The sequence below is a fragment of the Apus apus genome, chromosome 14 (assembly GCF_020740795.1).
Source record: "Apus apus isolate bApuApu2 chromosome 14, bApuApu2.pri.cur, whole genome shotgun sequence".
Taxonomy (NCBI): Eukaryota; Metazoa; Chordata; class Aves; order Apodiformes; family Apodidae; genus Apus; species Apus apus.
The window spans coordinates 7,666,447-7,680,975 of record NC_067295.1 but is presented as its reverse complement, the minus strand read 5'-3'; the positions used below and the strand labels follow the sequence as shown (position 1 = coordinate 7,680,975).

Genomic DNA, 14,529 nt, shown 5'->3' with positions numbered 1-14,529 from the left:
TTAGGAAAGTTACTACATATCTGTTTAGAATACTTAGTCTAATGGAGTTCAAATCTAAATCAAACTTTTAAAATTATTTCAAAGTCTATGCTACATTTTAAACAAGAAAATGAAAGATTGCAGTTGGGATCATTTCACTGATTTTCAAATAATACATACCCTTCTGCTGGGGGGAATTTTCTGTACATTGTTGTGTAACAGTGAAGTCCTTACGCTATTTCCTCAAACAATAGGCATAGTAATGTAAACCAAGAGATTTTTAAGAAGTAACTTCCTGCTATAAAAAAGGAAAGCACTATTGTTTAGTTGGGATTAACCTGTTTTCCACAGCCATTGGAAATGCCACTCCTGTGGGTCTATCCGTAGCTCTTTTTGATTGTTTTGGCTGGTGCTGGCTTTTATGGTTGGTTGTTTGGGTTTTGTTTTTTCCCAAAGATCATCAGATCAGAGCAGTGCTTACGAGATGCCTCCTGGAGCTGCACGCTGCCCAAGGGTGGCGGTGATGCCCTCCTTCGGGCCCAGGCACCCAGGACGTGAGCTCACACAGCCTGGCTGGTATTTTTTTCCTTGGAAGATCCCGCATCAAGAATCAAGCCAATAGCTCGTTTCCACCCCACACGGCAACAGCGATTGAATCAACTGCTCAACCAGCCCAGTGTCCGCGGCTGCGCCCGCGGCCTCCCCCGCCGGAGCCGCTCCCGGCTGCGCGGCTCCCTGCACTGCCGCTTCACAAAGACTCGCTCGTGTGTTCCTCCAAAAGTTGAAGGCGAAAACATAACAAGGGGCCGTGGCCTGCTCGGCCCTCGGTGCCGCACACCCTGCGCGGGACCCCAAGCGAGGACTTGGCTCCTCGGGCCCGGCCCAGCCAGCCCCGGCTCCAGGCCGCCCCAGGGCCGAGCCGGGGCCCCGCACCGCTCCCGCACCGCTCCCGCACCGCTCCCGCACCGCTCCCCGCTCTCTCGGCGCTCCCGGCCCCGGCGGGAGGCGGCGCGGAGGGGCGGGGCCGCTCCCTCCCGCTTCCCAGGGTGCACCGGGCGCGGCGGCTGTCTGGCCACGTCCCCGGGCCACGTCGCTGGTGCCCGCTGAGCTTTCGCCATCTTCGCTCCCCGGCTCCGGGCTGCGCCGCCGCCTCTGCCGCCATGAACATCTTCCGCCTCACCGGGGACTTGTCCCACCTGGCGGCCATCATCATCCTGCTGCTCAAGATCTGGAAGAGCCGCTCCTGCGCGGGTGCGTGCGGAAGGGCCGCTGGGCGGGAGAGGGGAGGGCGGCGGGACCGGCCGGGCCGCTGCGGGCCGCGGAGCCTGAGGGGAGCCCGGCGGGGCCGGGCGCCATGGCTGCCTCATCGCGGCGGTGCGGCTGCTGCCGTCGCTGCTGCCGCCCTTTTGGGGCCCCCTCCCTGTGGGGAGCCTGGGGCGGTGCGGGGGGTCCCGCCTGCCCGAGTGGCGGCTGTGGGAAGGCGGGGAGAGGCGGGGGATGGGAGATTGCCCCCCCGAGGCACCGCGCCAAGGCCCCCGGGCGGGGGGACAGAAGTCGCCCCGGGCAGGTGGAAAGGGACGATCGCTCAGCTCGGGAGAGGGGGCTCAGCCGTCGCCGTGACCGACCTCCCTCTTAACTTGCCCCCTCCAAAGCCAGGGTGTGCGGGAGGGGGGGAGCCCATCCCCGCCGCCCTCCCCCCGCCGGGGTGGGGGTGCAGTGGTAGGAGCTGTGACTCCCTTCGCAGGCTTAGGGGCTTGCCATTATTTGTACTTTAATCCCCGAGCGCCAGCGAAGCTTCGGCTGTGCCCGGGAGGCTGGCTCCCTCCTTACGTAACTGCCGGGCGCCGGGAGAATGAATGGGGAGGCAGGTTTGGGGAGCCGGGGGCGGCCTGCCCGCCACCTCCCGCCGCTGTCGGGAGAGGAGACGGAGCTCGTGTTCCCGCCTGTCCCGACAGAGCACAGCTTTCTCTGCCTGTGCGCTTGGCAGCTCTCAGCGCCGCGCTGGTGCGTGGACGCTGTGGGTTTGGTGCAGCGCTGGGAGTAGCTGACTTGCAGTTTGCGGATCCTGAAGTTCCCGTCGCTCTCTCCCGTTTCCCCTCCCCGCACTGGTTTGCGTTCGCGCCTGACTAACGCGCCCTCCTCTTCCCTTTTGTTTACCGCTCTGCAGTAAGAATTAAACTGTGATTCGTGGTTATGAGGCCTTGGGGTGTTTTCTTGTTCGCATGACCAGCTGCAGTAAGAAGCTGCCGGAGAGAGGTTCAGGCTGGAGTGAATAGGCTTCCCGTCGGGATCCTGGCCTGGTCTGACGTGGCAGAGGGAGAGGTGTGGCGGGGCGGGAGCTGGCGCTGGGTCCGGGCCGGGCTCCGGGGAGAAGCCCCGCTCCCGCTGCCCCTCTGCCCGCACGGGGGGAAACGCTGCTTCTTCCTCCCGTGCTCCCTACGTGCTGCGCGAAGTCCCTGTGATGTGGTTTGCTTTTTTTTTTTTTTTTTTTTCCGCTTCCAGTGCACGGTGTGGTGGTTGGAGGGAATTGCAAGCAGTTCTTAGAAGCGCAGCATAGCTGGTTTCCCTGAGGAAACCAGGAGTTGTAGTGATTCAAAATGAACGTTTCAGTGCTCTGTGTATTACGTGGATCAGATCACCGACCCTGAAAATACAGTTTTTGCTGTGGGCTGGGGTTTGGCTGCGAGCTGATGCTGCCCTCTCTCCAGTGAGCTTCTCTTTTGTTAGTAAGAGTGATTATTCTTGAAATCGGTTTGCCGTGTGTTGGCATGAAATACCGTTCAAATGCTGAGTTAAGGCTGTTGTACAGATGTATCTGTAAAGTCTTCAGTTAAGAGCATGAAGAATCAGTGTAAGTGGCAATCTGAAAGGACTGAGAATGAGGAAATGAAAGAGATTTGCACTGCAGGTAGGAGGAAGTACAGGTTCTTTATGTTTCTATGTCAGGTCGCTTTAGCTAATCACTTCATAGTGCAAAATGAAAAACAAAAAAGTAAATTAATAGCTTTTGGTTTTAAACACACTTGATGTAAAAAGCTGTTATTTGCAAAAGAGCTCAAGCAAGTGATTCCACAGTCCAAATGCAGTGATAGTGCAGAACTATTGTTTCTGAAGTCGTGGAGCACAAGAGCTCCTTCCTAATGAACTTTCCTGGCTCAAGCTCAAGTGGATCAGGAATTCTGCCTGGATCTGGCAAGAAAGGACCTGGCCTTCTCCAACTCTTCTGTAGAGTTCTGTCCTTCACTTTACTTGAGAAATAGAATCAAGATTATGAATAACAATGAGTTAATGATCTAAAAAATAAATATCTCTTGCTGTCTGAAGAAGGAAAATGAAAAATATTATTACAAAGCTAAAATTCAGGTAGGGTTTTAGTCAAGAGATTCTTATGTGACCTTTGGACTTGAGGTTATTTACTTAGTATAGTACAATGTAACCTAGTCCCATCTTTCTGCTTAAAAGTGATCTGATGATGTTGTTTTCCTTAAGCCATTTGTGATTCAGAATCTCTGTTACTAGGGATTTATTCATAAGAAAATAGGCTCATATCAATCATCTTTGGTACTGCTTTCTCCAACACAGACAAGTAAATGGGTCTATATTACATAGGGCACTCACCTCTTTACCAGATTAGCCAGCCTCCCTGAACATAAACATACATGCATAGTCTCTTTTACTGGAAAACATGCTTCATTAATTTTACTGAGAAAAAAAAATGAATAGGGATGCATTTATCTGGGATTGATTTTTTTTGTGTGTGTGTCCTCCAGTTCTGCCTTAGTTCTTACAAGTAACATGGCTCTGGATTGACTCCTATGAAGCTCATGTCTGAGGCCTAAGAAGTTTGTCTAGAATGAGAAGAGCACCTCAAAAGAGTGTGAGATTTTATCTTTGGGGCTCCAGCCTGTTCCTTGTGGCAGTCTGTTGTGGTGTTGGTTTCTACCAATAAAAGCTTCATAAATGTATATTCACAGAAGAATTGTTTGTAAAGCCATACACAACAATAACCCCAAAATACATACTGGCTAATGTTGAGCAGCTGCTAAAAGCCTCTTCTTAAAGGCTTTCTGTGAGTCTTTTACATTGCATATTAGAGCAGTTTATAAATTAAATAAACATATCTCATGGTTATTGGTGACTAAGGGAACACTGGCAAACCAGCAGCTGCTTTAACTGTGCACTTTTGAAGCAGTAGAAGCTTAGAAAATAAATAAAGGCTCCTAACTGGTGCCTGAACTGTAGGCTGTGATCCACGAAGAGCTGGCAAACCACATGGTGCCGACTCCTCTCTTCTGGTTGCCTCTGTGTGTCTGAGGCCTTTGTTCCAAAAGGAGCTCAGAGGCCTGTAAAAGCAGCTGGAAACGAGGGTGAAACCAGGGTGTACCTTTGCTGTGACCTGCTGTTTTCTGAATTCCCTGTTTTCTTTCCTAAGAAATGACTCTTAATTGATGAAAATAGGTGAGGCTGGGATAATGTGCATCAGGAAACAGTTTGTGTTCTCAGTGTTGGACAATTGTTTTTTCCTCTACTAATTTACCCAATGTGTTAAAAGAGAACAAGAGGAAAACAAATCAAGTTATAATTTCAGAGCTGACAGAGAAACAATTTTTTGCATGACTGGTTATTTGAGTTTCCAAATTTAGAATTTGGAAAAAATGTTTGCCACTCCAAACAATAGCTGAAAAAATAATTACTAGGAGCTGTGGAGAATGTAGCAGGTAACTCCGTTATTGACTTCATGTCATAATTAGCAAATTCATGAGACTTGAAGAATTCTGTGCTTTCAGAGACTGTCATGTTCAGACTGTATTTTCTGATTCATTCCAAGTCAAATTGGATTGTTTGCTCTGTAAATTACTGCCTAAAGATTGATTTGCTTTTCTCAGTGTTATTTGTCAAGTGTTAAAGGTGACCTGCAGTTGCAGGGCTGTCAAATTATATGCTGAATATTAAAAAAAAAAAGTGTAGCTAGTAAATGTGCAATACTTTAGCTAGTAAACATAGCTTTCTCTCATGGTTTTGTGTGTCCACACTCATATGCTATGTTAAAGACTTTAGACAGTACTTTGCCATAGGCAGCTGCCAATTTGTGTGTATTTTCTTTAAAAATTCTGCTTTAGGTAGGTATGAATTTTCTTCTCTCTCTTTGCAGGAAAATTTTGCCTTTCTCAAATGATATTTTTTTGTTTAGAGTTAGGTGGTTTTTTTTTAATTGAAATACAGAATTCTTGACTTTAATATTTTATTAGCACAACCAAAGAAGATGTGGGCTACATACTGAACGAACCAAACTACTTTTTTAAGTACTTAAAGAAGTCTGTAAAGTTCCCACTACAGAGTATGGACTGGCTTTCCTGTTGTTTGTAGATTTTATGGTTGTGATATGCAGTTCATAGTAGGTACTGAATACACACTCTGCAGCCAACCTGACTGAATGCCTCTGCTGCTGCATGTTGCTTTGTACCTTGCCCACAACAGCAGAATGAAGTTGATGAGAAGGTACTGCAATTTCAGCTCTGCTGTCTTCCCTGGCTGTGGAAATCAACTGAGCTGTTGCTTGTAGCCAAGCTGGAGGGCAGAAGCTGAAGGAGTTCCATGCGTGAGAATAAAACAAAAATGAGAGGTTTGGCTCTTCAAAATTTGGTTGCAGAGCTTGGGAAGAAGAAATTAAAATATGTTTTGCTCCAGAACTAAGTAATATTTATGGGAGTAAAAGAAAATGGAGAAGGATGAGAATAACAGCAGTGTAGTCTGATATATTGCATTTATCAGCCATGAGCCAAGGTCAGCGCAGTGACAGGTATATTGATGTATTTCCTAAAGTTTTAAAATGTCAAATTCTCACAACAGAGTGTTTACTTGTTTCCTTCCCCTGGTTTTGCTGGTGGTATGGATCTTGATTTTTCCCTGTTTGTCTGTCTCTCCATAGGTCTTTTTTGAACCCTGCCCATCTAGCCTGCTTTACTTGAAAATTAGTTTAAACTTTACTTCAGGATCTGTTTCAGGAGCGTTTGGCTATTCTAAAGATTAAAAATTTATTGTAATTTTTATTAAAGCTTTCAGTATTTACAACTTTTGGGTTAGGGAGGAGGTGAGGCTGGCAATGGCTTAGAGGAATTTGTCAAGTATATTACTTGTATTCTTGTGAAATTACATCCAGATCCACATTTATAGCCATTATCAATAATTAATGTCACTTATATCCTCTTTTTTTTTTTTTGCTGTTCATAGTTCTTTACTAAAAGAAAATAGTATGCTACATAATTTAACGTGATGACATGCCATAGTGTGATGCTGTACTGAATGTGTCCAGGTGGAGTTCCTTGTCCTGCAGCTCCAGACCTCAGCACAGCATTGCTTGCAGAGAGGTTTCACTGGCAGGAGAGCAGGGCTCTGTGGAGAGTTGTCTTGCCAGCGAGCACACCTGGGGTGCAGCTGAGGCTGCTGCTACAGCTGTGTTTGCAACCTGCTTCTAGTTCAAGAAATATCAAATGTATATATTTTTTTTTCTGAACTTTGGGAGGTGGTTTGTGTGGGGGTTTTTGGGGAGTTGTTTTTTATGTATATATACTTACAGCTTTTGTTCTGTAGTTTTACAGTCTGTATAACTTAGGTTTGGAGACGTTTGCTGTTTGTTGTCCCACAGTTGGGTTATTCTGCAGGCAGTACATTACACTCCCCTTGTATACATTTCACATATGAAAGTTGCAAACAAAATCCTTTTTTAATTGTTACTGTTTCAGCCATTCCTGTGCTTTATATATAAACAAAATCACTTCATCTGGGGCAGCTTGTTCCGTATTTCTTAAGATGGGATGAAAAATTACTTCAATAACCATAGCAGGTAGCTTTTCTTCTGATTGCTTTGTGGCACTCTTCATAAAAGCCTTTCTCAGAAATATTTCTGTTAAAGTGACAAGGATTTTCAGCCTTGCATCATTAACCCTCTCCTAGAGAATATATTTCCCTCTTGTTTTACGAACAGTATTTGCATGCTTAGCTGAGCAGATTCAAATATTTTCACCCTGAGTGATTGAAAACAAGAATAATTGGAATAACAAGATAGAGGCACAGGCTAGGTTGTTTTGTCCCCCTGCTGTGACACACCACCACATCAGTATTATGGTGTGATGCTTCACCTCACTTTTCTGGAGCTTTTAATGACTGATTGTGCAAAGCTTTTATGCTTCTAGCCCTGCTGTAGTGGCTGAAGTTAAGTACAACCTAATGTTTTGATGTAGAGGCTTGGCCTAAAATTGAAAGTTACTTTGAAAATGCAACGTAGATGCCTGATTTTAGCTCACTTACCTGTTTATTTTGTTGTAGTGCATAGTAACATCTCTTTTTGACTATTTTTTTTCCCCTCACCATGTGGTCAATTAAGTTTCTGAATTGAATTGCCTTACATTTTAAAATCAATTTATTCCTTTAAAACCAAGTTATTGGTCCTAGCATACTTTCTGATTATCACTGGATATGTAGTATCTGTTGCCCTTGTACCTTTCCAGCTATTCAGCACCAAAAGAATGTACTGTGGCATGTGACAGCACTGAGAATACAGTGGGCAATGATAACACTTAACAGATAGTGTAATCTACAAAAATATAACCTGCAAGGTTTGCTATGAGTAACTTCTGAATCTTGTGTGGTGCTAGCACTTTGCCAGTACAATGGTCCAGGGATAACTTAATTCACACTACTGAGATACAGGAACTTAAAAGTCCTCTTTATACAGCCTAGTTCTCAAAGCCTGGATTTTGTCCTACTTTTGCAATCAGCATGCCAAGAAATAAAGGATACGTCCTTTCTAATCCTTAGAATTAAGTGATTTAAAGCACATAATCAATTTTTTAATAATTAATTATTTCCTTTATCACTTTAGGTATTTCTGGGAAAAGCCAGCTTCTGTTTGCACTGGTCTTCACTACCCGTTATCTGGACCTCTTCACTTCATTCATTTCATTGTATAACACATCTATGAAGGTAGAGTATACTGAAGAGTTAGAAAAGGTAGTAATGTTGTATGCAGAGTGCATAATTTAATTAATAAAAGCCTCTTTAAATGGTGGCCCACTGCATGGTTACTATCAAAGATGTTCTAGATGGGCTTTGGATAAAGAATTTGGGAAATGGACTCAAAGTTCTACTTCTTTCTACACTCTACGTGGAATTTTAAAACACCTGTTTGTATGGGGACTGTGCCATTTGTAACATACCATTTTGGTTATTGGAAGTAAAAGCTTAAGGGAAAATGGTACAAATAAATGGCATTTCTCAATTGAGACATTAGAGATTAAGCCAATAGCTTTTTATCCACTCCAAGGTAAATTAGTATTCAAAATGCATTGCTGGAATTGTCTGGTCAGAGGCTGATCAGCAGTTGACAGAAGTATGCTTTTAGGAATGTCACTTCCATCAGATTACCCTGTTTGCTTGTCCAGTGAATGTTAGTGAGCCCAGATTCAGCTCTCTTATTTTTTATTTATGCCTGCAGTTTCTGGTGCTGAGTACAAGAAAATAAAGCAGTAGACTGGGAGATGGCAGCATGTTTGTGGCACCAGTAGAGATTGGTGCATCTGTGGCAGCAGGGCAGACACCTTTTAAAGCCAATTCCTTTATTCTTGGATTTTTTAATGCTCTTAAACTTTAGTTGAGAGCATAGTGTAACTTTGCCAAGAGGAAAGACAAGAGAGTCAACAATACAAAACATACTGAAGAATTAGAGGAATAATATTGTAAAGTAACATTTTAGATCTTAAACCCTTTCAACCTCTTCTAACAAGTCAAATGTGTATGCTTAAGCTTTATTATTAATAGTCTAGACGAAGAACTGCGGATTAAGTAAAATATTCTTGAAATACAAGCTTTTTTCCTATGTAATTTCTGAGAATATGAAAGCTGGGTGCACTAAAGGAGCAGCCAGGTTTTTTGCACTTTATGTATTGGTTGTGATTCAGGGTTGTGACCACATCTTAGTTCTGCAGCCTTCCTCCCCAGAAGAGGAACACAGTGGGAAATTACACTTGTGATACTAGACTAAACTGAATCTGTCCAGTAATGAAGAAGTGTCCCTCTTGTTCAAATCCAATGTTAACTTGCAAAATAGAAGCCTCTGTTACAGTTTCAAAGGTTACTACTTAGACTGTTAGATTTAATTGGCTTTTCAGCACATTATTGTGGAGCCAAGACAGAGCTGCTAGAGTGTCCCAACACAGCTTCTATCTGCATCTTTTGAGGAGTATATAAAATTTACCAGTTGTAGAGAACATGAAGTAATACACAAAAAAGCTTACCCAGAGTATAACTGAATGAACTTTGTAATCTGAGGAAAATGCTGTAGTTGGCAGCAAAAAAAAAGCTTGGTAATTTCTGTAAAGTTAGGATTTTCTTCAGTATTCTTAACAAAATAGTAATTAAACTGCAGGTGCCAACTTGCTTTATTTGTTTGGCAGTGATCATCAGATATTTAAGAAAATTAGTTTCTTCTGTGTTCCAGGAATATACACAGAAATACACAAATCAGTATTATCTGCCTTTCTTAATGACCAAATTTCTAGTATTCTGTATCTTACAGTTTCTTTTTCAAGCTACCTGTAGCTGAGTATTGGATGCTTTTCTGCTGGTGCGCTCTGCAGTCTTTTAAACATCCTTCTGTTTTGGTATCTTTAAAAATGAAAACTTGTCGAGTGTCCCAAAACACACTATAATTCTCAGGAAGAATTCTTTTAGTGTCTTCTGTGATCACAGCAATTAGGATTAGATCAGTTTACGTTTGTAGTAGGGTTTCCCTGTATCTGATAGGCTGCCTTGTGGTCCTTCATCTCCAGTCAGGTGGGGTGTTAGTGTAGTAGAGTCTTTAAGAGCTCCTTCATATGGTATTTGTAGCATTTTGTCTCTGAGCAGAGCTTTTTAGAGATTAGTAGCATATGCAAGTAACAGGTGTTTAAATCTGTTACTTTTCAGTTGTAAAGAACCTATACTTAATATGATAAATGGTTTGGCATATTTAATCTTTGTGGTGAAACTGGGGCAGAAGCTAAACTGTCTAGTCTACTGTACTGTGTTGGACAATGTGAGATCAGACATGATGATGGCAGATTTACCTTTAGAAAGTCATGTATTCTCTCTGGTTCTGTTTTTTCATCTGTAAAATAAGGGCATTTGCCTGTTCTGTAAGTCTGCTGTACCATAACAGTTAAAAATGATAACATTAGAACTGAAATTGAAACTTGACTTCTGGTTCAGTGCTTCTAGCAGTCTGTTTTGCAGGTTTTATGGCCTGCTGGTTGGTGAAGAACAACTGGCCACTTGCTGCTCCTCAGATTGTAGAGATGTTTAAAGGTCTAAATCAAGTCAGCTAATTTGTACTATGTTAAATGACTGAGTCCAAATGGGGATTATTTACTAGGTTTTTAATTGCCACATGAGCCACACCACTTCTAGACTTTTTTGTATGTAAGAAGACCTATACTTATTGCATTAATGCATATGCACATTTTTAACAGAAGTATTTTGGGGCTGTGCTTCCCCTGCCTACAGTAGCAGCAAGGATTTTCCTGCTCCAGTTTCTTAGCTCTGTCTACTCAGAAAAAGGTCTTCAAAGCCACTTTGGACATTCATTTCAGCCAGAGGCAAGGTGATGCTTCTAAGGTAACAAAACCAATAGAGCCTGGAGTCACTGGTTTTGAATTATTACTCTGCTGAGAAAAGTTAAATACCACCTGTGGGGATAGCCTGGAACAGTGAAAGCATGTAAACAAAATGCAGACAGTCAAAAAAGACAGCACTTACTCCTCTTACTGCCTAGGAATATCTTTGTTCAGTGAGTTTGATCTAATCCTGTAACCTCTGTGCATTGTTTTGTTTTTTTCTTCCCTTGCTCTTTAGCTTATCTACATTGCTTGCTCATATGCCACTGTGTATCTGATCTACATGAAATTCAAGGCCACCTATGATGGAAACCATGATACATTCAGAGTGGAGTTCCTGATAGTTCCTGTTGGTGGACTCTCATTTCTTGTCAATCATGACTTCTCTCCTCTGGAGGTGAGCTGGTTGTGGGCAGGAGGTTATACTTTTTTTTTCTCTAAAATATTTAGAAAACTAATGTGAGCATTTTAGACTGATCAAGGAATGCCTGAAAGATTCCTGTGTTTACTGGGTTCAGGCTAATCCTGTTTCCTTAATGCATCTTTACAGTGTAGATTTCTGTGGAAACACAAGGCACTTCAGGAGACTAGCATTATTATGTTGTTAAGCAGAAGACTATTTTTTTTCCCAGTATACTATCCTTCCTTCTGTTAAGTTTGTTAAGGAAATGCCCCAGAATGCAGTTTGTGAATAATTAGTGCCAGCTGGTGAAAATTCTGCAGTGTTGCATGTGGTCTAGAGTATCAGAAAGAATTGGATTGCATTTGAAATGCAGCTGTGTGTTATAATGTAATTACAGAGAGTTCAGACAGGTGATTTTTCCCACAAAATAGATAATAGCTTAAAATACTTATTTTAAGAGAACTGAGCTACATTTTTATATTTATTTGAGTTAAATAATAGTATTAGAGAGTAAGGACATTTTAACTGCTACACTTTGAGACAGTATTTTAAATTTTGTTCTGTATTAACTCATTCTTTAAATCAGTCGATCAAACAAGTTGGAAGAACGGGGGGGAGAAATGACTTGATCTTCCCTGCAGCTCTTTACAGCACCAGCTCTGTAAGCTGTATTTCGTGGTACTGTGAATCCTGGTCTGATGGGTGCACAAACATTTCCTCACAAGTAAACCTGTGCCTGCCAGCTCACTGGACAGCTGGTTTGGAGTCTTGTCTGTCAAGAGAGTTGTTCCCTTGTGCCATCCTGTGGTTGATTGTGAAGCTTTAACTTCATGTTTCCTGTAGCAGGGATAGTTTGCCAAAATACTGTAGCTGTTCATGGCATTGTCAGGGAGTGAAAGGTCAAGTCAAATATCTTCTGTGCTTCTGTTACCACTAAGACAGTTGAATATACCTGTGGGGGTTTGGTTCCTCTTTCAGATACTCTGGACCTTCTCCATCTACCTGGAATCGGTTGCTATTCTCCCTCAACTTTTTATGATCAGCAAAACTGGGGAAGCAGAGACCATCACTACTCACTATCTTTTCTTCTTGGGTCTGTACCGTGCCTTGTACTTAGTCAACTGGATTTGGCGCTACTATTTTGAGGGATTTTTTGACCTCATAGCAGTTGTTGCTGGTGTGGTCCAGACCGTTCTTTACTGTGACTTCTTCTATTTGTATGTTACAAAAGGTAAGTGGTGCAAGAACTTCCAGCTTCAGGGTGTGGGATGTAGCAATTAACACGTTCATAGGGATCTGCCATATCAGTATTACTAGGTTGTTAATTCTGAATGCAAATTATCACTGAAATCTTCTAGGTAGATTTATCAAATACACTTCCTGCTAGCATGGGGCATTTCAGAGGATTGTTTTGATTATGGGTAAAATATAAATGTATAAATGGTCTGATAAATTCAATTGACAAATTTAAAGTATGGCTAAATAGATGTTGCTGTTATCTTCCATCAATAAGCATAATCCTCCTCCTTCTCCTGACAACATGCATTTTGTGCAGATTCCACACTTACAGACACCTTTCTTAATGTTTTAAGTACCTTAAAGAGTCTAAAGGACTCTGAATGTTTCAGTTTCTGCTAAGTGTAGAAGCCATCATTTCTGCTGGGTGCATTAGTAACTCTGCCCTTATTCACATTCCAGCTTCCATCATATAACTACAAAGCTCTGTGGGTCTGTGGTATTTTAGTTACATATATAACTCTTGAGAAACCTCAGTCACAAGCTGGTATGTCTGAGGAGGAAAAGTGAGAATTCCGGGGTGCCACAAGAGGGCAGGATTGGAATAGCTGTTAAGTCATCATGGTTTTACCAGTATGTGTTGAAAGAGAGATGAGCTCAGGAGGAGTGTCTGCAGCACACCTATTTTGTAACAAAGTGACTCTGTGTGACTTAGGTGCGATAGATTTTGGTCACTTTGAAGTTCTAACAATGTGTGCTTCTAGATCACATCTTTGTGTTGATAATTGTTTTCTTTCCTACTTTTCCTTACAGTACTCAAGGGAAAGAAGCTCAGTTTGCCAGCGTAAGTGCCAAAAAACCATCAGCAGCATCTGTCCTTTGGGATGCTTGGACAGAACAATCCTTATCACAAGCAAAGGCGAAGATGCTTGAGACAGAAAGTCAGAAACACAGCTCTTGATAGTGCAGGTAGTCATCAGCGGCTCTGTAAGAACGGAGGAAGAACAACCAGCAGATTTCTGTTTGATGCATCTTGCCTTTATCTTTTTTATTACTATGTATAAAGATTTTTTACATAAAGAAACTTATACTGTATTAATAAATTCAGTGTATGGTTTCAATTGGAATAGTTCCAAAAGTGAGATTTTTGTGAGATTGTTTATGACCAGGAACAAGTGCAAACTTTTTTTTTTAATTTTCAAGAATTTCTTTGAAATGACTGATTTTTTTTTTCTTTTTTTTTTTTCCAGTGCACAGTTGTGTGCATCCTTGATGGATGGTAGTCATCTGTTCTTTCCCTTTGATTCAATTTTCATTCCACTATATTTATTTTTTTCCAAAAGGTGAATATATGTCAACTCTGAATCTGAAACCACCAATGTTTGATGTGATGTGCTGGTGCCCAGTCTTTGTGCCATCTGCTGACATGGAGTTCCTATTTAAATGTATGTTGGTGCCAGAAGGTGAACAGTCACATTTTGTAGTCGTTCTCCTTCTAAAACAGGCTGATGGCAAGAGGACAGTAAGGAAACCTCTTGAGGCCACACAGATGGGCCCTTTCCTGGTTTGCCACGATGTTTGGGAAGATAATCCCAGTACTGAAAGCACTTGGCAGCGCAAGTCGTGAAGGGTAAGACATGGGGTTGGGTTGCTCAGTGGCAGATGTTAGTGACTGTATTCTTTGTTCAGGAAAAGGTTAAATATCTTGGATGTACAGACCTGCTACACTGTTGCAGCTGTAGAAAGGAGAGACTTGTAAGTTGTTGATTACAGTAATCTGTAGGTGATCATTTTAAACAATATCTACATTTTCTTTTTAATGAATGCTATATAAGCGACTTCCATGTTCAGCTTCAAGTGGTTTTTGGTGTCACTTTTGGACAATTGAGGTTTTTTTTATAAAATTTTCAAGATCAGCAGCACCAGTTACCATTCTTTATCCTTTAAATGATTCCCTTTTTTTACTGAGCTGTTGCATGATTTATCCTGTGTTACCATCCTCAATAAACACTTTATGAAATGGTGAAAATGTTTCTATTATTCCTGAATTTTGGTTTTCTGTTAGCCTGAAACTGGGTGAAAAGTTGTGATAAGGACAAGCTGCTTAATGTTGTTGTTTCCCCTGTTGAAATGTGAACTTTTTAAGGCTGTGAGGGGCACTATCACTGCACGAGGCAGTGGTGACTTAGTTCTGCTTGTTCGGCAAGAGCACAGTCTCCAGTCTAGTGCAGGCTAGGGTTTGTTGCTTTTACGTGTTTCTGC

The 14,529-nt window shown here is 42.3% G+C and overlaps 1 protein-coding gene across 1 annotated transcript; it reads left to right on the top strand.

Moving 5' to 3' along the window:
- Positions 1-1,028: 1,028 nt before the first annotated feature.
- On the top strand, positions 1,029-14,296 carry KDELR2 (KDEL endoplasmic reticulum protein retention receptor 2). Its single transcript, XM_051632146.1, has 5 exons — positions 1,029-1,230; positions 7,862-7,962; positions 10,867-11,025; positions 12,010-12,262; positions 13,081-14,296. The coding sequence occupies exons 1-5, from the start codon at positions 1,140-1,142 to the stop codon at positions 13,113-13,115; spliced, it is 639 nt and encodes a 212-aa protein (XP_051488106.1). The 5' UTR covers positions 1,029-1,139; the 3' UTR covers positions 13,116-14,296.
- The last annotated feature ends 233 nt before the right edge of the window (positions 14,297-14,529 follow it).

Coding starts and splice junctions, on each gene's coding strand:
- KDELR2 (XM_051632146.1), top strand. CDS start 1,140: ATGAACATCTTCCGCCTCACCGGGGACTTGTCCCACCTGGCGGCCATC. Junction 7,963..10,866: donor TGTATAACACATCTATGAAG/GTAGAGTATACT, acceptor CTTGCTCTTTAG/CTTATCTACATTGCTTGCTC. Junction 12,263..13,080: donor CTATTTGTATGTTACAAAAG/GTAAGTGGTGCA, acceptor TTTTCCTTACAG/TACTCAAGGGAAAGAAGCTC.